Source organism: Sciurus carolinensis, chromosome 14 (assembly GCF_902686445.1).
Source record: "Sciurus carolinensis chromosome 14, mSciCar1.2, whole genome shotgun sequence".
In the NCBI taxonomy this organism is placed as follows: Eukaryota; Metazoa; Chordata; class Mammalia; order Rodentia; family Sciuridae; genus Sciurus; species Sciurus carolinensis.
The window spans coordinates 53,371,367-53,396,758 of NC_062226.1; the positions used below are offsets into that span (position 1 = coordinate 53,371,367).

Sequence of the window (25,392 nt, forward strand, 5' to 3'; positions counted from 1 at the left end):
TAAGATGGTTCTTGTAACAGAATGGACTAGGAATATGATTCTTAAAAAGAGTTTAAGGAAAAATTAGGAGATGTATACAAACCCAAATGTAATGAAAAGAGATAATTTATTTTATATTAGGTACATTTAAATTCTATAGATGAGACTAGAGAATAAAGATTAAATATACAAGTAATGATGTCAGTGACTTCATACTTTTCTCAGTCAATTCAAACATAGTAAATTTTCAAAATATGTGTTTACAATTTTTGTTTATGTAAAACACAGAAGCCATGTGCAGAAGTTGGAAATTTTCACCAAATATGAAAATAAACTTTCATTTAAATGAAACTAAATAGAAATATTAAAATTATTTTCCTTGGCTAGAAATAACTATATTAATCTAAAAATCTTGAAGTCAAATTACTACATCTTTAATTTTAAAAAATTATTGTACTATAGTTAAAAGGGATAAATTATAAAATATGCCAATATTTTAAGTTTCCTAAAAAATCTATGTAAGATGATTACAGAGAGAGAGAGAGAGAGAGAGAGAGAGAGAGAGAGAAAGAGAGAGAAAGAGAAAGAGAGGAGAGAGAGGGAAAGAGAAGTCTATAATCAAAATTCAAGGTTTAAATTTTAGATCTGCCACTAACTGACCATAGCTCTTAGGTAAGTCACTTGCCTATATAGTGACCATTCTTTCTATATAAAAGTGGGATAATAATTCCTATCCAAATTAATTCATGAATGCACCAACTTTTGAAAGTATATCGAATACTTTGCAATCTGTTCCATAAAATGTTATATTACCTTAAATTTGATTAGATAGGAAATATTTACTCATAAGTCATTTGTACAGTCTAGCAGATGACATGCCTGGTTCTGAAATAATTAATTGAAGAATTCTCCCATGTGTATTCTATGCAACCATTATGGCTATACCTACTATAATTCCACAACTGTTAAGACTTAAAAGCAGATTAAAAAAAAGATATTGCTACTATGAATCCTATTTTGCATCTTTTTATTGCCTATTCCCACATTTGGCTCATATATTTAGTTTTAAGCAGATTTATTTTTAGTTGTTAATACAAAGATGTATTTCTACAGAAAAAATTTATAATTTAAATATACAAAATCAAATATTTAACATTTGAGGATAGTTCTAGATCATTTCTCTGTTTCCAAAGCATCTTAATAAAATAATTCATGAGAATAAACATTAATTGTTTCAAATCTTTGGTGAAGACAAAATTAAATTAATATATTTATTAAAAAATTTGAAACAATGATTAGTCAATGATTAAAGTTTTGAATTCTTTAATTTGTACACTATTCTGATTCTAGAGCATGAAATGACTTCCCTCCCTTCTTACAATTGTGTACTAAGAAAGATTACATACATAGTGAAGAGGGCACAATATTTAGAATCAGAACATCAGAATTTGAATAACAGACCTACAAAATACCAGTGCAGTAAAAGTGGACAAACTAAGTAAACTATCTGAACTAATTTACTGTATAAATGAGAATGGTAACTATTATATAGATTTGTTATGAAATTATGGAACTTACAAATGCTTTCACTATTTAAGCATAACCTAATCTGATTACTAAAAAACAACTAATATAATGAAAAAATATAATAAATAAAAATAAAAGTTGGGAAGGTGTATAGTAATGAGTCTTTAACTAGGTTTATGAACTTATACAAGGTAATTCCTGTAAAATGGAGCAATAATATTACCTTATCTCATAGGCATGTTGTAAAATTAAATGAACAAATACAGATAAATTGCTTAGAAGAGACCCTGTACATAGTAAACATATAAAAGTTAGGATTTTTAGTAGAATTTAGTCTGTCTGGAGTAACTTTTTCCTATTAATATTTACTTTCCTTACTCTGTAGTGTATGAGCTTTAAGAAATGAGAGTAACCCTAATATACCTAAGGTGAATCTATTTTATTATACTACCTCTTATTCTTCAAGTCTTAGTGGTAACGTTACCTTTTCAGAAATGTATTTCTTGTCCACTTTCTAAAGCCAACATCCATTTCCCCTTCTCTTAATTATAACACACTCTCTATAATATTTAATTATTTTACTTATTTTGTTTCATGTTTATTTATTCTGTCTCTTACAAGAAATTTCAGGAGAATGAAACCATACCTGAATGTGGTTTACCAATATGTTCCAGTTATCCACCACATAGAAGATATATAACCCAAGCACAGAGAAAATAGCCAATAAGTACTTGATGAATGAAATGGTGCTATTAAAGGATTACTAAGCAGCAAAATTTAGAAACCTGAGACAAGAATAATGATAACTAGTATAGTATGGATGTGATAATTCAGCCATTAAGAGCCTTAAGACTGGCTTATTCCAACTGTGGGCAATAATATTCTCAATGGTTAATCCTTAGTCATTTAATGATTAATTCTTCAATGTTGAAAGTTTACTCTGTCTTAGTTATCAAATATATATAATCACGAAGTAAACAAAAATATTAAGTGGGAAAATGAGTTGGAATATTACTGGAATGCCATACCTATGTTCATTGGTATGCTCTTTCTTTGTTCTCTCAGTAATTGATTTAGAAAAAAAAGAAGCTGCAACTTCTGAATTCATCCTGAAATTTACAGGTTATAATACATCACTGTACTCTAATCAACACACTAATCAACACACTTAGTATTTTGTTCAATTGTGAAACCATGCTTTAAAGGTAATATAGTTAAAGATTTTTAAAACATGAAAGGGCAATGTGGCAGACTATATAACCTGAAACCCTTCCTATGGTATAGAAGCTCTCATTCTTCAGGACTTAGTGTCAATGTTACCTCCTCAGAAACACAATCCTTGATCAATCTTCTTTTCCCTTTATTCTTATTTACAATGCACTCTATAATATTTATTTAGTGCATGTTTAGTTACTTATCAAATATTTCTTTAAAGATACAAGTGAAAGATCTAAGAAAGAAAGAGAAATATTCAGGTAGTGGAATCACAGATATTACCAAAGAGCATGAGTGTATGCCTGAAGATATGGTAGCACTTACCATGTGAGAACTGTCATGGTCAAGAACCTCAGGAATGGTGGGAGCAATCTTTTGGGCTCAAAGATTAAAAATGGGGAATACTTTTGAAGTGCTGCAACTTCATTTAAAGGGTAGACTAAGAAAATTGCTCAAATTGAAAGAAAGTAAGGAAATTTGTCTCTGATTGAGATCAGGGTAGAGTGAAAAAATTCTTCTTTAATGAGAATGTGTACATCTGTGACTGTATCTCACTCGGATTTTAAATCTGAATATATCAGTGTGAGCCAGGAAGCCCTACCCTGACAATTAGCATAAATATTCACCTTGAATGGGTAGCAAAAGAAATAGAGAACAGTCTAGAGGAATGATCCTCTCTTTAGTTTCAAGGAATTAACCAAAGGAAGCACATATTCTGCTAAAGTTGAGCTGATAATCAAAATTGTAATCACAAGTAGAAACATGCCACCCTAAGAGTAAGCAAGCATAGCAAACTGGAGAATCAGAACCTCAAGAACATGGGATTTAAAAGAATGTATGATTAAAATGATTAGAAATACAAAAAGAAGTTATCAATAAGGAAAAAGACTTCATGAAAAGAAAAGGAATTATAAATGTCAAATAAAAACTTCAGACGTGTACACATACACAAACACTAAAAATTGGACTTTACTCAAATAGCACTACATAAAAAAGGTATGAAGGAAACAGAATGGTGAGCAATTTGAGACTTAATTTTTTCACTTTTAAAAATTACATTTCTAGGGGGCTGGGGAGATAGCTCAGTCGGTAGAGTGCTTGCCTTGTAAGCACAAGGCCCTGGGTTCGATCCCCAGCACTAAAAAAAAAAAAAAAAAAAATTACATTTCTAACTACTAGTTTGGAGTTTATGGTGGTTCTCTCTTATTCCCAAGGGATATTCCAAAAACCATATCTATATTTATAAATTAGGCATAGTAAGGGACAATAAAACAACAAATGGAGTAATCATAGAAATATGCTATAATAAAAGTAACACGAATGTTGTTTGTCCTCAAAATATCTCACTGTCCTATGCTTTTTCATGTGAAATGAGAAACTCACATACTTTAAGCAATCACTACCATATTCCCATTCCCCCTCTCTAAGTTAATCTACTTCTCTATACATATTTGCCTTTTATGGATATTTCATATATACTATGTTATCTTTTGTGACTGGCTCCCTTCACTAAGCATAATATGTTCAAGGTTTATCCATGTTGTAGTATGTATCATTACTTCATTCCTTTTCTTTAAAATATTTTTTAATTGTTGATGGACCTTTATTTTATTCATCTATTTATGTGTGCTGCTGAAAATTGAACCCAGTGCCTCATACATGCTAGGCAAGTGCTCTACCATTTAGGTACAACACCAATCCCCCATCATTTCTTTTTATAGCTGAAAAATATTCATTGCATGACTACACTGTGATTGTTTATCCACCTATCAATAAATGACATTTAGGTTGTTTTTACTTATTGACTATTATTAATAATGCTGATTTGAACAACAGTGTCTTTACTTGTCCCATCTGCTTGGGCACAATTTCAAGTAAGCCAGAGAAAGTGTTTTGGCTTCCTAATTTCTTTGCTGCATAAGCACACAACTCTTAATTTCTTTCCTGAGTAAGCGTACAACTCTTAATTTCTTTCCTGAGTATACATACAATGAATGTGGCTTCCAGATTCCTAGGAACATGTCAGAGCTTGTTAAAACTTATGGCCATCTCATTTCTCAGCTTTTCCTTTTAAGCTATTTGGTTACTCATTGTTTGGCTCATACCAGAATCCATCATCACAGGTAGCTGTGAAGTTAAATCACTGGTCTGTATTTATTAACATTACATCCACCTATCTCTGCCAGGAATGAGGCTATTCATACAGAATTAAGAGTCATTTTTTAAGTGGAATCTTCTAAAGAACCATTAGAGCTTAAATGATGACAGTTATTTGGGAATGAGGCTTGGAGAGGTGCAGCTCCATTCTGTTCCTTCTGATAGTGCTCAGTTTGCATGAGAACATGGACATTATTTTTCCCGGGTTACAGCCAAGCTAAATGTAAAGAATAGGACTAAGGCAAGATAAAATGCCACAAAGTTACCACACAGAATGATAAATATTTGAGAAGATCTATGTTTACTCTGATTTGAATATTACACAATGCATACATGTATTGAAACATTTAAATATGTGTGATTTTCCTGTCAATTTTTAAAAAAAAATATGCCACAGAACTTTGTTCTTATTGAGACCTAGAGAATTTTCTTGAATTAACACTACTTAGAAAGTGGTAAGCTTTTGATTAGTTCCAGAGTTTTGTAGAGAAATTTAAAATATGGATTGATATGCACACCAAAGGGTCCCTATAAGATGCTTTACAGTTTTAGTTTTTATGTAAATACTTTTATTTAATCTTTATCCTTTTTAAAAATAAGGATTATATGGCTTAGAAAGATTGTAAGTGAATTCTATAAAAATTTTTATGTCAACAAATTATATAAAGTAGATGAAAATGTATCTATTCCTAGAAATGAACTACTAGAAATTACTCAAGAATAAAAAGAAAAAAGCCTAAATGTACCTATAATAACCGAAACACAGGGTTGATAATCAAATACGCCACAAAGAAAAGCCCAAGATCAGATGGCTTATTTCGTGAATTCTACCATATATTTCAAGATTAACATTGATTCTTCATAAACTCTTCCAAAAAACAGAAAGTAATACTTCCTTACCATTTTATAAAGCCTTTATTACCCTGATGCCAAATTCAGTAGATATTACAAAAAAAAAAAAGAGAACAATAACACTTATGAACACAGATGCAAAAATTCTCTACAAAATAAGAACAAATCAAATTCAGCAATTTAAAGATTTTACATTATGATGTATTATGGTGGGGTTTATATCAGGAATACAATGTTAGTTCAAAATATAAAAAGCAAAAAATGAAATATATACCATTTTAACTAAATTTTTAAAAATCACAATCTTCTTAAGAGGTACAGGAAAATTTGACCAAATTCAACACACTTTCCCAATAAAAACAATAACTATAAGCACTCAACAAACTAGGAACAAACAGGTACTTCCTCAAATGGATAATGGGCATCTACAAACAACCCACAGCTAACATCATACTTAATGGTGAAATATTGAATGTTACTACCATCTTATGATAAGCCACAAGAGGCTAGGATTGGGGCTCAGGGGTAGAGCACTTGCCTAGCATGTGTGAGGTACTGGGTTCAATTCTCAGCACCACACATAAATAAATGAATGAAATAAAGGTTCATCGACATCTAAAATATTATTTTAAAAATAAGATAAGCCTCAAGGATTTCTGTTCTTATCACTTGGACTTGTGCTAGAGATTGTAGCCAGGGAGATTAGAAAAAGAAATGTCTCCAGACCAGAGAGGAAGTTAAATTATGTAAATTTGCATGTGACACACACAAAATAATGAAGAATTTATAAAACAAAAAAACTATTAAAATTAATAAATTCAGAAAAGTTACAGGACACAGGATTAAAATACAAATATCAATTTTATATACTAGCAATGAGCAAACTGAAAGTGAAATTTAATTTACAAAACCATCAAAAAGAATAAAATACTTAGGAATAAATTTAACATAGAAGTGCAAGAATTAGACACTGAAAAATATAAAATTTGAAAAAAGACTGATATAAATATAAAGCTATATTATTATATTCACAATTTGGAAGAAATATTGTTAAAATAGGAATGTTTCTCAAACCGATACTAAAATTCAGTGTAATTCTTATCAAACCTCAACTGCTTTTTTGCAGAAATTGACAAGCTAACCCCAAAATTACACTGAATTGTGCCCAAAAAATCTTTGACTTACCTCTCAATTTTAAAGCTTACACTACAGTTACAGTTACAATGAATGTGTAGTTCTGACACAAAGACCAATGGAATAGAATTCAGAGTCTAGAAATCAATCTATACATCTCTGACCAACAGTTTTTTTTTTTTTTAATCAAGATTGCCAACACAATTCAATAAACAAAGAACTGTTTTCAACAAATTGTGCAGGGACAGCTGGATATCCACATGTCAAAGAATGTACTGGAACACTCTCTTATATACAAAATTAATTTAAAATGAACTACAGACCTAAATGTAAGAGATGAAACTATAAAACTCTGAAGAAAATATAAATATTCATGAACTTGGATTAGGCAACAGATTCTAGATATGACACCTAAAGCAAAAGCAATCAAAGAAAAAAAAAGACAAATTAGATTTCATCAAAATTCTAAACTTCTCTTTATCAAAGGTTACAAGAAAGTAAAAGAGACTTAGAGAATGGGAGTAATTATTTGCAAATAATATATCTGAAAAGGGTCTAGTATCCAAAATATATAAAGAACTCTTACAAGATATCAATAAAAAGGCAATCCAAGTTGAAAAATAGGTAAAGGATATGATTAGAGAGCTGTTTAAAGATCACATACAAATGGCCAATAAGCACTAAAAGATGCTCAAAACCATTAGAGAAATGCAAATCAAAACCATAATGAGATACCATTTCATACCCATTAGGATAGCTATAGACTAAAAGGCAAATTACAGATGTTGGTGGGGATGTAGAGGAACCAGAACACAGCTCATACATTGCTGGCTGGAGTGCAGAATGGTATAGTTTCTTTGGAAAACAGTCTGGCAATTCCTGCAAAGGTTAAAACTAAAATCTCTATATGATGTAAGAAATTCTATTCCGAGAGATATACCAAAGAGAAATGAAAATATACATCCATAGAAAATCTTCACAAGAATGTTTGTAGTGGCATTCTTCTGAATAGTGAAAAACTGAAATAATCTAAATATCCGTCAGTGGATTCATGGATAAAGAGAGTGAGGTACATATATACAACAGAATATTATTCAGTCATAAAAGGAATGAAATCAGGCTATAGAATGGATGAACCTTGAAACCTAACACTAAGTGAAAGAATTCAATCACAAAGGAAAAAATATTATATGACCCTGTTTATAAGAAATACACAGAATATGCAAATCCATATAGACAGTAGATTAGTGATCACCAGGTGATCAGAAAAGACAGAGGGCAAATGTTAGTAGATAATAAGGTTTCTTGGTAAGTTGATAAAAATATTCTAGTACTGTAGCAAGGCTTGCACAACTCTGAAAATACACTAAAAATTAAGGAATTGTACTTTTAAAAAGGTAAAAAAATTTAGTGTGGGAATTATATCAATTTTTAAAAATTTACACAGAATGTCATTAAGAAATGAGAAACCACTTAAATTCTAGTTCATATTATGATACCAACAACTGTATCATCTGACTCATCTGACTCTCAACAAGTATTCATAAAATCAACTTGCAAATAAAATGCTGTAACTTATGATTGTTGTGTGAAATAATGAGAAATGAAAGAGTAATAAAGAATAGTTTTAAAATCCTAAGTCCATTTTTAAGAAAATTTAGAAGTTTGGCAATATCAAGAATTGGTGAAGAGATGAGGAAACCCTTGTATTGGAAGTCAGACTGGAAGAATCATTTAAAGAGCAATCTGGAAAGCAATAAAAAGGTAAAATGTCTAACCTATATCCTACAACAATTCTGCTTCTGGACTTTAGTGTAAGAGAACTCTCAAGGAGCTCAAGGAAACACATATAAAGACTCAATGTAGAGCCTCTGTAAAGGCAAAAACCTGGAAATTAAATGTGTACAAATAGTATAATTACTATATATAATGTGATTATTTAACCAGAGTTAGTTGCTTTTCAAACAATATATTACCATAAAATAATGCTGTAAAGCACTTACCAATATACACACATATACGTGTAAAAATTAAAAATTACTGGAAAATTAATACAAACTCATGGAAGTATTTCCAGAGAAGTGTGTGGAAGAAGATAGTGCAGCAGGTGATGGTTAGCAGAATTTTTTGCTTTACTATGTTTTATATTTCTAAAATATACACTAGAAGTATATATTCCAAAATAGCAATAGTTTTTCATTTGGGGATGGAATGAAAATAAGGATATTTCTTACATATGGTTTAAAATATTATACATCTCTTTTCTAAAATCCATTACAGGAAAGTTAATATTTCATGTTTGAATGTCTAGACTATAAGAATATTTTTTATTTCCTAGCTTTGTCTAAATTAATTAATAAGATCTAGGAAACATTGATAAACAAATCCATAAAATTACACATTGTATATGTGTGACATTTTCCTCATACTAAAAGGGAGCTTTAAAGAACAGGGCTAACATTTCTTATTAATATATTTGAAACTCTGGCAACAACAGAATATGGAATAAATGTAAAAGTTTTATATTTATTTTTTCTTGTAAATAGCTTATCAAAGTTAATTTATATCTTCAATGCATAGAACGAAGCTCAGAATAAAGCTATATAGTGTATGTCAAGATAGGTTTAGGCTATCATACAATGACATTTATAGTACCTGCATTTATCTAGTTTACTCCTTAGCTCTTACTTGTAAAATATCTATCCATCATTCATTTCTTTAGAGTAGGTAAGATGCAAAACCTAAAACTAAAAACAAAAAACAAAAACAGTGCATTAGCAGGCTTCACATTACTAAAATAAAATACCTTAGGCAATTAACTTAAGAAGTTTATTTAATTCATGGTTCAGGAGGCTCCAGTCCAAGACTGGATAGCCCAAGGCTTTAGGCATCTGGTTAGAGCACTGGTTGGCAATGATGAAGACAGGGTAGTGAAGCAAACCACTAACATTATGGGCTAAGAAACAGAGAGACTGAAAGACAGATTCCCACTTCCCCTTTGCAGGCAATCCCTAATGTCTATACCTATGTAAGATTTGAGAGGTTATTTTATCAGTAGGGAATTTTAAATTTAGTTAACATACTGGTTGTTTTTTCGTATGTATAGAATATCAACTGAAATCTTAGTCACTAATTACAATTGAGTTCATAGCCATGTTTGAAGTGACAAATTTCTAAAACATGATTTTCATCCTTTCCACAAGCACTTCCTTTAATATCAGATGCTCTTATTTTCCAATATTTTTTTAAAAACAGTATTAAAAAGGATAATTACATACAAACAATAAAATGTAAGCTACTTGTAAATGTTGTAGCAACTACACGACATACACCTGGCAATAGATGAGACTGGAAACAGCTGAAATTTTAGTGATTTGCAGATAATTTCCCTAGTAGGATTCTAGAAGGAATGCATCTGAAAGCAACTCATTTGATCTTTGTATCACAGCCTCTCCAAAATGAACTATGAACTATGTAGTAACTCAAGTAATTCTTATACCACTAAAGTAATTCTTACATGTTACTTTAAAAGTAGTTGAAGACAGGTGCAGTGGTGCATGCCTATAATTCCAGTGGCTTTGGAGGCTGAGGCAGAAAGATCTAGAGTTCAAAGCCAGTTTCAGTGAATTAGCGAGGTCCTAAGCAACTCAGTGAGACCTTGTCTCTAAATAAAAAAATAAAAATAAAAAATGGCTGGAAATGTGACTCAGTGGTTAAGTGCCCCTGGGTTTAAATCCCTTGTACCAAAAATAAAAGTAGATGAAATCTCTGGTGTGGATTTCTTATTTGCAACTACCATGTATGGTACCTTCAAGAGAGGAAATTAGAATTATTGCCAAGAATGAAAACAATGTATTTAAGCAATTTTTAGTTAAATCCCTATTGTACTATTTTACCTTTTCTCCCCTTCAACCTCTCAATAAAAGAAATTCCTATTCCAAAGAGACAAGGAAAATTGCTTCTGTGAAAATTGTTATCTGACAATATAAGTACTTATCCTTTAGTAGTCATAATCTTCTATATTATTTAAGAAAAAAATGAAGCATTTAAATGTTTTTAATGTACAGTTATATGTTGTTCAACAATGGAGATGTGTTCTGAGAACACATGGTTAGGTGATTTTGTCATTGTGTGAATATCACAGTGCATACCTACAAAAACAACTAAGATGGTTATAATATCATTAGGAAATATAATTTTGGGGGACTGCTGTCATAGATGTGGTCTGTCATTGACCAAAATGTTATTATGCATGACTATAATGAAGTTGAGAAATTAGGGTTAAGATTTATTTTTCTTCCTTTAAAAGAAAATTCTTCCATGTGACTAAGCTATTTACACACACAGACACCACACACACACACACACACACACACACACACACACACACACAAACTTAGAAATAAACATAGCTTTATAATACCATGGTGAGATATGAAACAAAATATCATTTAACTAGAGAAGGAAGTAGGAAAGAAGGGTAGGCGAGCAAAAGAAGAAAGGACAAAAGAGATGGAGACAAAAAACAAAACAGAACAACAACAAAAAAAAAATGAAGTGAGAAAGAGAAAGAAAAGAAAAAAAATATTTCAGCTGGTAAAATAAATACAGGTTAATCAAATCATTTTGGGAACTCTGCTTCCCATACTATGGTTGTAGTATCAGTGACTATCTCTAAATTTTTAACATAGAGCTCACTTATATCTGATGTCTCAATTGAAAATTTCCAAAGGCCAAACCTGTGAAGTCCTCAAATTTTCAGTGCGCAAGTTTGAAATACAGGTAAAGTGTGGGTATAAGGCTACCTTGGAAATCAAGTCACAACATCGTTGTAATTAGTACTTCTAGTATAACACTAGTCATTGACAATTAAAACGTGTGTAAATATTGTTTGAATCAAAGCACTAGATATTAGAATTAGAGAATTTAAGTATAATTTAAAATTATGTGATTGTTATTTAAAATTAATTTTAATATGATAAAATAAAACGTTCTGCGTAAAATTACAAATTTCTAACAAATCATTTCACATACAAGCAAATATCTTTAAGAATGCAGAATCAAGGAACAGTCTTTTCTTTTTTACTTGCATAAAGAGTAATTTGTGATAATCAGGATAAAGGTGTAATGTGCCTAAAAATTAATGCAGAAAAAAATTTCACTTGAGTAAAAGAAACACAGAGAGGTTATTGGAACACATTAAGATAGATACCTACATTAAAATATTCACGTTTTATACTAGTATTTGCAAAGTAACTGAAAACATACAGGAATATACTAATTTATTAATATAACATAATCATAAACACAAAATTTTAGACATGGGCAAATGGGCAAGCTAAATGCATTTATGAAGTCTGTTTTTCAAAACACAACAGAGAACATATAAAAATGTTAAAAAGAAGGAAAAAACTAAGCAAGAAAGAAATGCTAGTTAAGTGATTCTTTGGAGTTCCCTCTCTCTTGTAGTTAATCCCTTAATATGGACCTTACTAAAGAGGTCTAGTAATTATACTATGCATATCATAGCAATGTACTACTCTAGATTACTACCTGGTTTTATTTTTTAACTCAGACACGTCTAACACTAATACGAACAACACGTAAAACAAAATACCATTTTTGTAATCATCTGTTACAATTTAATCTTAAAAGTTCTTTTTACCTTTATTGTTTGTCTGCTTGTTTGGAATCGTTGATCAGATATCTGCTGTTGATGGAGGAGCTTTTCATTAACTTCTTTATATTCTTTAACAGACAATTCTGCTGTTTTTTTGGCATTCTGAAGTATACTGTTTTGTTGTTGCAAAGATATAATTCGTTCTCGTAATAAAATAATGTTGGTGCTTGATTTCTGGGCAGTTACATTTTTATACCTTTCTCTGTTAACTATATAAAAAGAATGTTGTTCATAGTACTTTATAATCAGATGAAATTTTAAAAAACATATGGTTGATTTCACATGTATTCTTACCTCTGGTAGGAACTGCTGTATGTGAACATTTTTGTATATTACCATTCTTCTTTTGAAATGCTGTTTTTTTGGTATTCTTATAATGAAAAATATCCTAAATTTAAAAGTTTCAAAAAAAAGGGTTATTATTCAATAAAAATATCAAATGAACCAACATAATAAGTAAAATGTCTCTTAATTTAAAACTATATATGAGTTAAGAAAAAGTCTAGACAATAAGATTCTATAATTCACATTTCAATCATGGAGTGCATTAATAAATTTATGTATTTTTAATAAGTAAGATAAATTAGGAGTAAATACCTTAACAACAACAAAAGTAAAATATGAATATTCAATAACTTCTCTGTGAATTTAGGTCCTTTTCTCAAATACTTTGCTTGACTGTATACAGACAAATGAAGATCATGACAAATGAAGTTAAAATAATGTTGACAATAATTGAGTAACTTTCCTTGAAGTTTCTTACCACATTTCAATACACTGAAGCTAAATAAAATGAAGCCATTGTGTTGACTTTTGTTCCATAGTTTCACTAATTTAAAAATGTTTTAAAAATAGGAATATGTTTCAAAAATATTATAAATCCTAGCAACAAAATCTGGTTGTGCTTAACTTTATTGCCTGGGAAACAGGAAAACATTTAATCTAGAATTTTTTAAAAAATGTTTTAGTTGTAGATGGATACAATGTCTTTATTTTATTTATTTATGTAGTGCTGAGGATCCAATCCATTGCTCTATGCATGCAAGGCAAGTGCTCTACCACTGAGCTACAAACCCAGCACTAGAAAATTATTTGTTATTACAAAAAGAACTTTCTCAAAGATCCCAATTCAGGGACAAATAAGTTATTATAGTAAAAATAAATAGAAAATATTTATTTGACCTACTGTTACTTTGTCAATGATCTATAACATGTTACACTGATGAATACATAAATTATACTATATCATACATTAGGCCTAGTCCTAAAATAAGGAAATTGATTTATTAACACCTATACCAGAAACATATAGGATAGGGTTTTCCTTTAATTAGTTTCAGAGATTATAAAAATCTAACAATGTTTCATTTCTCAAAATACATTTAAAAGCCTCATTTGAACTTGTCTTCAGAATTAGCATATAGGATACAGTTTTTAAAATGTTTTATTGGTAAGATTCAATTAAAGAATTTAAGTATCATTCATGTACTGAGCACAATGAAAAAATCCAAAACTGAATTAATTTCCAATATTAGTTATGAGATCTGGTATAAAATTAACTGCACCTAAAAATAAAAAAGAACTTGGCTTCTGTTTACAGATCTATTACTGAAATAGAAATTCAGAAAAATTCTCGTACTATGAAACAATTAAAGAGTCTTTTTAACATGGCAAAATATTAAAGGGAAATTCTCACAGGTCAAAAATAAAGTAAATGCAGGAATTTAGAGGGACAAACAAGTGACTGACAAAGTGGTTAGCAAAACATAGGATACTGACTCTGCCTTGTGACTTTAAAATTCAATTTAAATAGCAAAACAGAAGCAGAAGGCAGGAAAGAAAGTCTAGTTATGAACTTGGGAGGGGAAATTTGAAGTCATGAAGCTAGGACAACTGTATACCAACAGTTTTTTCCTTTTCATTGATGAGTAGTTTTCTGTTGCATGAATATACCACAGCTTAACTCTTAAGCTACTGAAAGAAAGTTTGATTATTCCCAGTTTTTGCTTTTTATTATAAATAAAATGGTTATGACATTCATGAACTGGATTTACTGATTCATTCGTTTATTCTATTTTGTTACTAGGGATTAAATCCAGCGGGGACTTGCTCATGTTAAGCATGCACTATACCACCAAACTAGACCCTTGGCCCCAGGTTTTTTGGGTAAAGATAAATTTTCACTTCTATGGGATAAATGTCCAAGAATGTGACTTCTGGATTATATGTTAGATTTAGTTTTTTTTTTTTTTTTTTTAACAAACTGCCACTCTGGAGTTCTATATTGTACCATTTTATATTTAGGTAAGAGATTCAGTTTCTCTACATTCTTGCAAGCACTTGGTACCAAGAGTTAAAGAAGAAGTAGAAATTTCCATAACCTCCTGATGGGTGCAATGAAGTGATACAACTCTTGGATAAATACCAGTATCAACCAAAATCATGGAAACACATAAGCCATAGTGCAGTAATTCTACTCCAAGGTTTTTATCACAAAAATGCCTATACTTGTGCAACAAAAGAAATGTATAAGAAAATTCATTGCAACATTATTTGTCAGAATCCAAACTGAAGCAACTTAATTTTAATAGTAGAATGGATTAATTGCTGTATCTTTGAACAATGAAATACTATTCACAGCAATGAAAATGAACTAACACTGTAAACTACTGAACAAAAGACATATGTTTTAAATTCCATAAAGTTCAAAAGCAGGAAATTAACCACAACCTTAACAGAAGCAAAATTATAAAGAAAAGGAGGAAAGTGAATAACTCTAGTTAATTATTTTAGGGTTAGTGAGGGAATTTAATATTTTTCAAATACTTTCTATAATTTAGTCTATTTTCTACCAGCAATATGCATAGATCTAATCAAAGTAGTTAATACATTCTTATTATATGAATGATGTTATGAGTTACTTTTATTTATAAATTAAGCTGCCCATAGTGGCTGCAACTAAAGAAAATTCCCAATTAATATGTAGTAAACTGGTAATCTCTATAATCATCAGTCACTCAGCAGTACAATAGTTAGACAAAATGACTTTATCATTAAAAGGTTAATATAAAAGTAGAAGTTTCTTCACTTGGTATATATTTCACATACCTAAAATAATAATGAGTTTATTACTAATTTTTGTGCTGAGACACAAATAACTTATTTGTAGTATTTATTTCCACTTTATTGATACAAGATATTGAAAAAACTAAAACTGAAAATTATACAAAAGTGAATAGTTTCAGTGTGTACTTCAAAGAAGACTTAAAATTTTAAGGATTTAAATTTAATCACTGGCAATATTTCCTGCTGAAGCATAAGACAAAATTAAGAACAAACTGAAAATTAAACAACACTGTTTAACTGTTACCTTTGGGGTCTTGCCATCTATATTTGAATATGTTTGTACTAATTCCTTTCCTTGTGTTTGGATGTCTTCTATTTGATCACTTTCTTTCTGGTCTCTTCCATCTTCTACAGGACTTACTTTCTGAGATGTTTCCACAATAATTGTCCCCAAATTTTGAGAGGTCTGTGTTTCAGAATCACTGCTTTTTTAAAATGGGGGAATATGGGAAGATAAAACCCAAAGTTATTTATGTGATTTGGTTCTTTTCAAACCAGATAACACTATAAATAGATTGTATATAAAGCTGTGTATTATTTGGGCATTTACTGGTTCCCACTATTAAACAGGAAAATTAGTTCAAATATGTTTTATAAAATTACAGAATCTCATCAAGAAAATAGATGTTTAGCATTAAATCCTTACTAACATTACTTCTATGGGATATCTAACAAATATTAATTCAGGAAATACATAATTTAGTATTTCCAGATTTTGACAATGAGCCAAGTGTAAAGGTCTAAATGTATAATTTTTTTTTGGGGGGGGGATGTTTACTGGGAATTGAACCCAGGAGTGCTTTATCACTGAGTTACATTCCCAGCCCTTTCAAACAAAAATAAATTTTTGAGACCCTCACTAAGTTGCCAAGGATCTTGATAAGTTGCTGAAGATGGTCTTGAACTTGCTATCCTCTTGCTTCAGTTTTCCAAGTTGCTGGGATTACAGGTGTGTGCCACCATGCCTGGCTGGATTCATTTTTCTAACAGAAATTTTTTCTTTATTTGTGACAAAATGTTAACCTCTCAGGCTTTCACTTGTCAATTCCAATTTCATTTCTCATGGCCATTCATTACTCAATAAAATACTTGTCAAAACTCAACTCACAATGGATCAAGGACCTTGGAATCAGACCAGAGACCCTACAGATTATAGAAGAAAAAGTAGGTCCGAATCTTCAACATGTCAGCTTAGGATCAGACTTGCTTAACAGGACCTCCCATAGCACAAGAAATAAAAGCAAGAATCAATAACTGGGACAGATTCAAACTAAAAAGCTTTCTCTCAGAAAAGGAAACTATCAGCAATGTGAAGAGAGAACCTACAGAGTGGGAGAAAATCTTTGCCACTCATACTTCAGATAGAGCACTAATTTCAGAATATATAAAGAACTCAAAAAACTCTACATGAAGAATACAAATAACCCAATCAACAAATGGTCTAAGGAAATGAACAGACACTTCACAGAAGATCTACAAGCAATCAACAAACATATGAAAAAATGTTCAACATCTCTAGTAATACGAGAAATGCAAATCAAAACTACCCTAAGATTCCCCAATTAGAATGGTGATTATCAAGAATACAAGCCACAATAGGTGTTGGAAAGAATGTGGGGGAAAAGGTACACTCATATATTGCTGGTGGGGCTGCAAATTAATACAGCCACTCTGGAAAGCAGTGTGGAGATTCTTTAGAAAACTTGGAATGGAACCACCATTTGACCCAGCTATCCCACTCCTTGGCCTATACCCAAAGGACTTAAAATCAGCATATTACAGTGATGCAGCCACATCAATGTTCATAGCTGCTCAATTTACAATAGCCAGATTGTGGAACCAACCTAGATGCCCCTCAATTGATGAATGGATAAAGAAACTGTGGTATATATATATACCATGGAATATTACTCAGCCATAAAGAATAATAAAATTATGGCATTTGCAGGCAAATGGATGAAACTGGAGAATATCATGCTAAGTGAGATAAGCCAATCTCAATAAACCAAAGGACGAATGATCTCACTGATAAGCGGATGATGATACATAATGGGAGGTGGGAGGTAGGCAAGAATGGAGGGGTGGGAGCGGTGGGGGGGGGAAGGAAAAAATAACAGAATGAATCAAACACCATTACCCTATGTAAGTGTATGATTACACAAATGATATGCCTCTATTTCCTGTACAGAGAAACAAGTTGTACCCCATTTGTTTACAATAAAAAAAAAAAAAAACTTGTCAAACAGTGACTATGGGCCAGGTACTCTTTTAATCATATGAGATAAAGTAATAAGCAAATAAGGAGAAAACATGTAACTTTTATGAGAGTAAGAACTGGGAAACAAATATGAGGAATAAATAAAATATTGGTATGCTAATAGTGATGTGATAAAGAGAAAAAACTAATCAAGGGAGATTAGACGTTTTGAGCTTGAATGCAACAAGTAAATCTCTTTTACTCATGGATGATCTTTTAAGTATTTTTGACATCATTACTTGCTCTTTAATATATCTTAAAGTAAATATCCCATCCTTCTTCTAATATTCCTAATCCATATGCTTTTGAGATGCTTTACTACCCTCATCATTTTTTAATGTGCTCCACCTTAACCTCATGAAGCATTGTGTCCAGAACTTAATGTTTTCATATTCTAAATACTGTACACTATCAGAGGAACTTCTGGTAGATGCAGAATCAAATTGTGTAAGTTTTTCTGACAGGTGCATTATAAACAGGCTCATACTAGATTTAACAAAACCTTCTAAAATATTTCTACAGGGACTTACTTGCAAAATCACATATTTCTCCAACTGGGTAGTGGAATAATTACATTTTCAAGTAAACCACCTTGGAATGTTTTGTATAATTATATCTTCCTGTCTATTGAGATCAGTATAGAATCAGTATAGAGATCTTACAGTATAGAATCAGGATCCCCTGATCAAGCTTGCCTTAAAGAACCCATGCTGGTACCAAGAAAGCACTGCCACTTTCAAGAAACATTCACAAACTGTTTTTTTATTATGTCTAGCATTTTATGTAGGATTTATTCCCCAAACCACCAACAATATAATTCCCCTTTTTCCTGTTTTTGAATATTAGAACCACACTTATCTGTCTTCCATACTCTTGTACCATTTGGGTTCCCCTTTTTAAAAAATCAACAGTAATTGGTCAACTGTACAAGTTATTTCCATATGCTGAAATTCAGTATTTCTGGATTAGAACAGTAGAATCAATATGCTTAGCTATTCTATTATTATAGAATAATAATAATAATCATTCTATAATAATAAATCCCCATTTGGGTTCTATTCTCCTTTTCTTTTTGTTCAAATTTAGCATAAATTCAAAATATTTAACAATAGACACTCTTAAGAAGAAACTTGAAAACCTGATTGACAAGGCCCTTTGTGGGGGCGGGGGTTGCAGCCGGAAACTGGGCACAGTGCTTCCTTTTCCTTATAAATCTTCATTTATTCATTTTCAAAAAATATTTATTGAATGACTACAATGTTTTATGCATGTGAAACATACCAATGAACAAATTCTATAATTTGCCACAGAGGAGACAATAAACACAATAAATCTGAATTATCATAGAGCACATTATAAGATTAATAAATGCTATTGGGAAAAAATGAGCAAGTAAGAGGAATAAACCCACAGTGCAGGAGGTAAAATGTGGCAAGGTTGCAATGTGAAATAGATTGACCATTAGTAACACTGCGGCAAAGACTTAAGAATAGTTAATTGTATAGATATTTGGAGAAATGCATTCCACACAGAAGATACATCAAACTAAAATCACTGTTGTGGAAGTTCCCATTTGCAAAATATAACAAGCAGCCCACTTTGGGTAGAACACATTAAACATGGACTAAAGGCAATGCTGAAAGCAGGGAAACTGTTTGGAATCTTCTTGCAGTAAGCCAGGCAAATGATAATGCAGCTACAGAAGTGATGAGAAGTGGATGGATTCTGAATTTTTTAAAAAGAAATCAATGTGGGGAGTGAGAGAAAGACTGCAATCAAGAATGATTCCAAGATTTTGATCAGAGTAACTGTAGGACAGAATTACCATTAGTTAGGAAGGGGAAGACAGCATACAAAACAGGCTTTGTGTGGTGGAGCTCAGGCATGTGGATTAGGTTATTAGATACCCAAGTATGATGTTAAACTGATAACTTTACAAGTCTAAAATTCAAGAATGAGGTCTAGTATGGATATATACATTTTGGAGAAGACAGCATAAAAATGAAAATTAAATATTTAAAGATAGAATTAATAGAGACTATGAGATCACAAAGGAGTGAGTACAGGAAAATGAAGAATATGTTCAAGGACTGAAGTTGCTGAAAACAGATGGGGGGGCAATGATGAATGAATGAAACAGTGGTTAAATGTCAGCAAGAATCACATAGAGTATAGTATGGAGAAGTATATGAGGAGGTAGAAATCAATTGTGTAAAATGCTGATAGGCCAAGTAAGGTAAGGAATGAGAATTGACCTCTGGATTTGGCAATGTGGTAGTAATATTGTAAAGAATTATTTTAGTTTGCTAGAGTTTATTAATTTTTCTCTCTTTCTTATGGTTAGATTAGCTAAGGATTTATCAATTTTGTTGATCCTTTCAAAAGATTCTTTGTTTAGATGACCATTTGTTTTTTTTTTTGTTCTTGATCTCATTAATTTCAGCTCTGATCTTAATTATATCCTGTTTTCTACTGATCTGGTGTTGTTTTGTTCTTTTTCTAGAGTCTTGAAATGTAATGTTATATTATTTATTTAGTATCTTTCTATTCTTTTAACGTATGAACTCGATGTTCTGAAATTTCCTCTTACAACTGCCTTCATATACCCTCCCCATAGATTTTGATATGTTGTATCACTATTCACATTTACTTCTAAGAATTTTTAAAATTTTTCCTCTGATTTCTTCTGCTATTCATTAATCATTCAAAAATATATTATCTCCAGGTATTAGAGTGGTTTCTGTTTGCTATCTTATCATTGATTTCTAATTTCATTTCATGATGATATGAAGATATTATCTACATTTTTTTTTTATTTTTACTAAGATTTGCTTTGTGACCTAAAATAAGACAGAGATGCCACTTCCATTACTTTTATTAACATAGTACTGGAAACCCTAGCCAGAGCAACCAGGCAAGAAAAAGAAAGAACATTCAAATTGGAAAAGAGGAAGTCGAATTGTCACTATTTGCAGATGACATGATTTTATATACAGAAAACCTTGAAGAATCTACCAAGAAACTAGGAAAACTAATAAAAAATTCCAGTAAAGTTGCAGAATACAAAATCAATATACAAACATCAGTAGAGTTACTGCATGCTAATAGTGAATTACCTGAAATAAAATCAAGAAAGAAATCACATTTATAACAGCTAAAAATAAAATTTAAAAACCTAGGTATACATTTAACTAGAGTTGAAAAATCTCTACAATGAAAATTATAAAACATTGATGAAAAACTAGAAAAAAAAATTCACAAAAATGTAAAGACATCCTGTGCCATGGATTGAAAGAGTAACTACTGTTAAAATGTCCATACTACCCAAAGCAATCCATAGATTCAATTCAATCTCTATCAAGAAACTAATGAAATCTTCGGTAGTTCTGATTTGCATCTCTCTTATTACTAGAGATATTGAACATTTTTTCATATATCTGTTGATTGCTTGTAAATCTTCTTCTGTGAAGTATCTGCTCATTTCCTTAGCCCATTTATTGATTGGGATATTTGTATTCTTGGTGTAAAGTTTTTTGAGTTCTTTACAAATTCTGAATATCACCCCAATTAGAATGGCAATTATCAAGAATACAAGCAACAATTGGTGTTGGAGAGGATGTGGGGAAAAAGGTACACTCATACATTGCTGATGGGAATGCAAATTGGTGCAGTCACTCTGGAAAGCAGTATGGAGTTTCCTTAGAAAACCTGGAATGGACCCAGCTATCCCACTCCTTGGCCTATACCCAAAGGACTTAAAATCAGCATACTATAGTGACACAGCCACATCAATGTTTATAGCAGCTCAATTCACAATAGCTAGATTGTTGAACTAACCTAGATGCCCTGCAATAGATGAATCCATAAAGAAACTGTGGTATAGATACATAATGGAATATTTCTCAGCCATAAAGAAGAATAAAATTATGGATGGAGTTGGAGAGTATCATGTCGAATGATTTCTCCGATAAGTGGAAGATCATAATGGGGAGTGGGGTAGGGGGTAGGGGAAGAATAGAGGAAGGATGAATTGTATAGAGGGAAATGAGGGGTGGGGAGAGGGGAAGGAAAGATAATAGAATGAGACAAACATCATTACCCTACGTACATGTATGATTAAACAGATGGTGTGACTCTGCTTTGCATACAACCAGAGAAATGAAAGTTGTACCCCATTTGTGTACAATGAATCAAAAAAATCATAAAAAAAAATCATTGCAAAAAAAACAAATGAATGAAATGAAAAAAGGAAACAGCACAAACTGCAAACTGTATGTTTTTAGAGGTACAAATTTTAGTTTGTGCACAATAGTTTACCTAATTTGAATACTGTATTTTTAAAATCAAAATTAGTTCCATTGTCAATGATTACAACTAAGAAAAAAAGGAAACTAATGATATTCTTCACAAAACTAGAAAAAAGAAGCCTAAATTTTATGTGAAATCACACACACACAAACCAGAATAGCTAACGCTTTCTTGAGGGTAAAAAAGAGCAGGTGGCATCAGGGCATTAGAATATCTGACTTTAAATCCTTAAATATACTCCAAAGTTATATTAATCAAAATATCATGTTATTGGCATAGAAGTCACACAGACCAATGAAACAGAATAATAGCCAGCCTAGAGGTCAACTCACACATTTATAGCCAGCTGATTTTCAACAAAAGTGCTAAGAACATGCATTGAAGAGAAGATAGGTTTTTCAATAAAGGATGCTGGAATAAATCACATGCAATTAAAAAATTAACTCAAAGTGGCTTAGTAATTTAAATAGAAGACCTAAAACTATGAAACTACTGGAAGAAAACAGGGAAAATGCTTCAGAACACTGGAATGGAACATGATTTTGGGGGGAAGATAGTAAAAGCACATGAAACTGAAGGAAAAATAGAAAAAGGGAATTATATCAAAGCTTCTGCTGGACAAAGGAAAAGATCATCAGAGTAAAGGGACAACTACTGAATGGAGATGGGAGGGAAGGGAAGAAAAGAATCCTTGCAATCAGAAAACTAATGGTTTCATTAAGTCCATTCTGTAACTGTACTGAAGTAGTACAGAAGAGGCTGGATACCTGAGGAATTTTCAGGAAACTGGTTTATTGACTGCAGGGTCCAGAGAGGTTATTAGATAACCTAAAACACTCTCCTCTGGACCATGAGTCTAGAAACTCTTTGAAATATACTCACTGTGTGTGTTGGAGTGTGGTGCTTGGAGGTTTACATGCATGTGGAGTTTACATGAAAGTTCTCAGAAAGTACTTCTTGTTCCATTTCTTCGAACAGTCAGAGGGCCATGGCCAAACGCAGCTTTTGCAAGACAGAGCAGAGAAACAGGAAATAGGGTGTCAAACCACACTGAGCCCTTCTATAGAGATCTTGACTGATATCTTATTAACAAGAATGATTGTGGTGAGGGTCTCTGAAGAAGCTTGATTAAGATGCGCTAGTGGAGAAAGGGGTGCCACTACAATACCATGTCAGTAACGTGGATAGTGTTAAAATCAGCCTAAGAAATAAATTGTTATGGTCTAAACAGGTTTACTAAGAGAGGTTCATAAAACATTCATTTGGCGAATCTATAAATATCAACAAAATGGAGGACTGAAAAGAAGTGTACTGGCAATTGTTGGAAGACTAGTTTTGCCATGTGAGAAAATGTTTTGTTGAAGAAGTTAAGCATCTTTGTCCATCACTAGAAATATGTTAATGAATGAAAGAAATTAACAAATGAATAAAAATACAGATACACACTGAGAAGTATCCTAGGCAAGGGAGGGGAGTTGGGGACTAACAAAAAAATGATTCACCGTAATGTTAATAGCAAACACATATCAAATTTATTATGGTTTGGATATGAGATGTACACCCAAAGATCCTATGTTAATGCAGGAATGTTCAAAGGTGAAATGACTGGACTCTGAAAGCTGTAACCCGATCAGTCCATACTAATTTGAATGGACAGACTGTGAGCAGATGGGGCATGTATGGAGGACGCAGGTCACTGGGGGCATGCTCTGGAAAGCTGAATCTTCCCTGTGGTTTATTCCAATCTCTCACTATTCCTGGCCAGCCATGAATGGAGCATCCTGCATACACTAAGACATTTCACCAAGATGTGTTACCTCATCTTGAGCCTACAGCAATGGAGTTGACCCACTGTGGACTGACCCTCTGATACTATGAGCCAAACAAACTTTCCCTCCTCTCAAGTTGTTCTTTTCAGGTATTTTTGTCACAATGATAGAAAGCTGACTAAAACAGACTTTGATACTGAGAAGTGGGGTCACTACTAGGATTAACCTGACCACATGGTTCAGAAGTCTTTGGAAATGGTTTGTGCGAAGAATTTGGAAAAGCTTAGAAACTGCAGTGTGGAAAAGCTCAGAATGTTGTAAGCAGAGCTTAATGGATGATTCCAGTAGGCGTTTAGAAGATCAAAATGCCAAAAGAAAGCAATCTGTGCTCATAACAATTCAGAGGGAATTGAGGACTATCAGGAATTGGACTGGAGGCCACTCATGTTATATTTTGGCAAAGAACCTGTCAGAAATTTGCCCATACCCTGAGACTCTGCGTAAGACTGAATTTAAAGGTGATGGATTAATTAATCTGACAGAGAAAATTTTAAGCCAGCACAGTAGTCAGTAGTATGGATACTGATAGCAGCTTTTAGCCAGGCTTACTGTGAAAATCAAGAGCATAAAACAGAGCTAATGGATTTTAAAACTTGCAGTCTGTCCACAGAAGTACTTATAAAACTGGGACCAAGAAAGGTGTGCTTGTTGAAAAGAATAAAGTTCCTGAAGAGATGCTAAGTGTTCTGCAAAGACAATAGGAAAGATGCCTCCAGGGCATTTCAGGAATTTGTAAGACCACACCCATTGAAGACTTAAGGATGTAGACAAGAAAAATTCCTTTGAGAAGATATCATGGAGGCAACTTGCTTTCTTAGGGGGGCCTAGGAAGTTGTTTCACCATGCAATGGGCCCAGGTATTGCATGAACCGGCCATAGATTTTCATATAGCATCCTCCATGTGGTGCTGATCTGCAGGAATGCAGGATTCTTGAGTTAAGAGGTCATGGAGGCTTCCACTGAGATTTCAAAGGTAGGCTTGGGAGGCCAGGTAAAGTGTAATAGGGTCATAATCCCTGCAGGCTGCCTTTTGAGAGGGTAATATGTGAAGCTGTGAAGTCAAAGTCCTAATAGATATCCTAGGAATTAAGAGATGCCAGTAATGTGGATTGTCTGCCAAGCAAAGTTGCTGGCTCTGAAGAGGGTTGAACTAAACGAGAGTCCATGTGCACAACCACCAGCAAGGTCAAAGGGGTGGTACTGCCTAAGCCCTTTTGAAAACGTGTCTCACAGTCATGTGTCCTAGATGATGTATGTGGAGTTAGGGGACCTCTGTCTTGTTGGGTTTTGATCTTACTCTGGCCCCATCCCTTCTTTTTATGCCTCTA

The 25,392-nt window shown here is 32.2% G+C and overlaps 1 protein-coding gene across 8 annotated transcripts in view; it reads right to left on the reverse strand.

Moving 5' to 3' along the window:
* Nucleotides 1-25,392, reverse strand: part of Cntln (centlein) — a 365,014-nt gene that overhangs the window by 80,723 nt on the left and 258,899 nt on the right. For 6 of the 8 annotated variants that reach the window (XM_047524968.1, XM_047524966.1, XM_047524967.1 and 3 more), the window contains 3 exons: nt 15,915-16,095; nt 12,839-12,932; nt 12,530-12,753 (listed from right to left, as the gene is read on the reverse strand). In XM_047524968.1, the coding sequence (XP_047380924.1) occupies nt 12,530-12,753; nt 12,839-12,932; nt 15,915-16,095 (499 nt within the window). Of the gene's footprint in view, nt 1-12,529; nt 12,754-12,838; nt 12,933-15,914; nt 16,096-23,117; nt 23,238-25,392 lie in introns of those variants that run through there. The other 2 variants (XM_047524964.1, XM_047524970.1) reach the window with 2 other exon arrangements.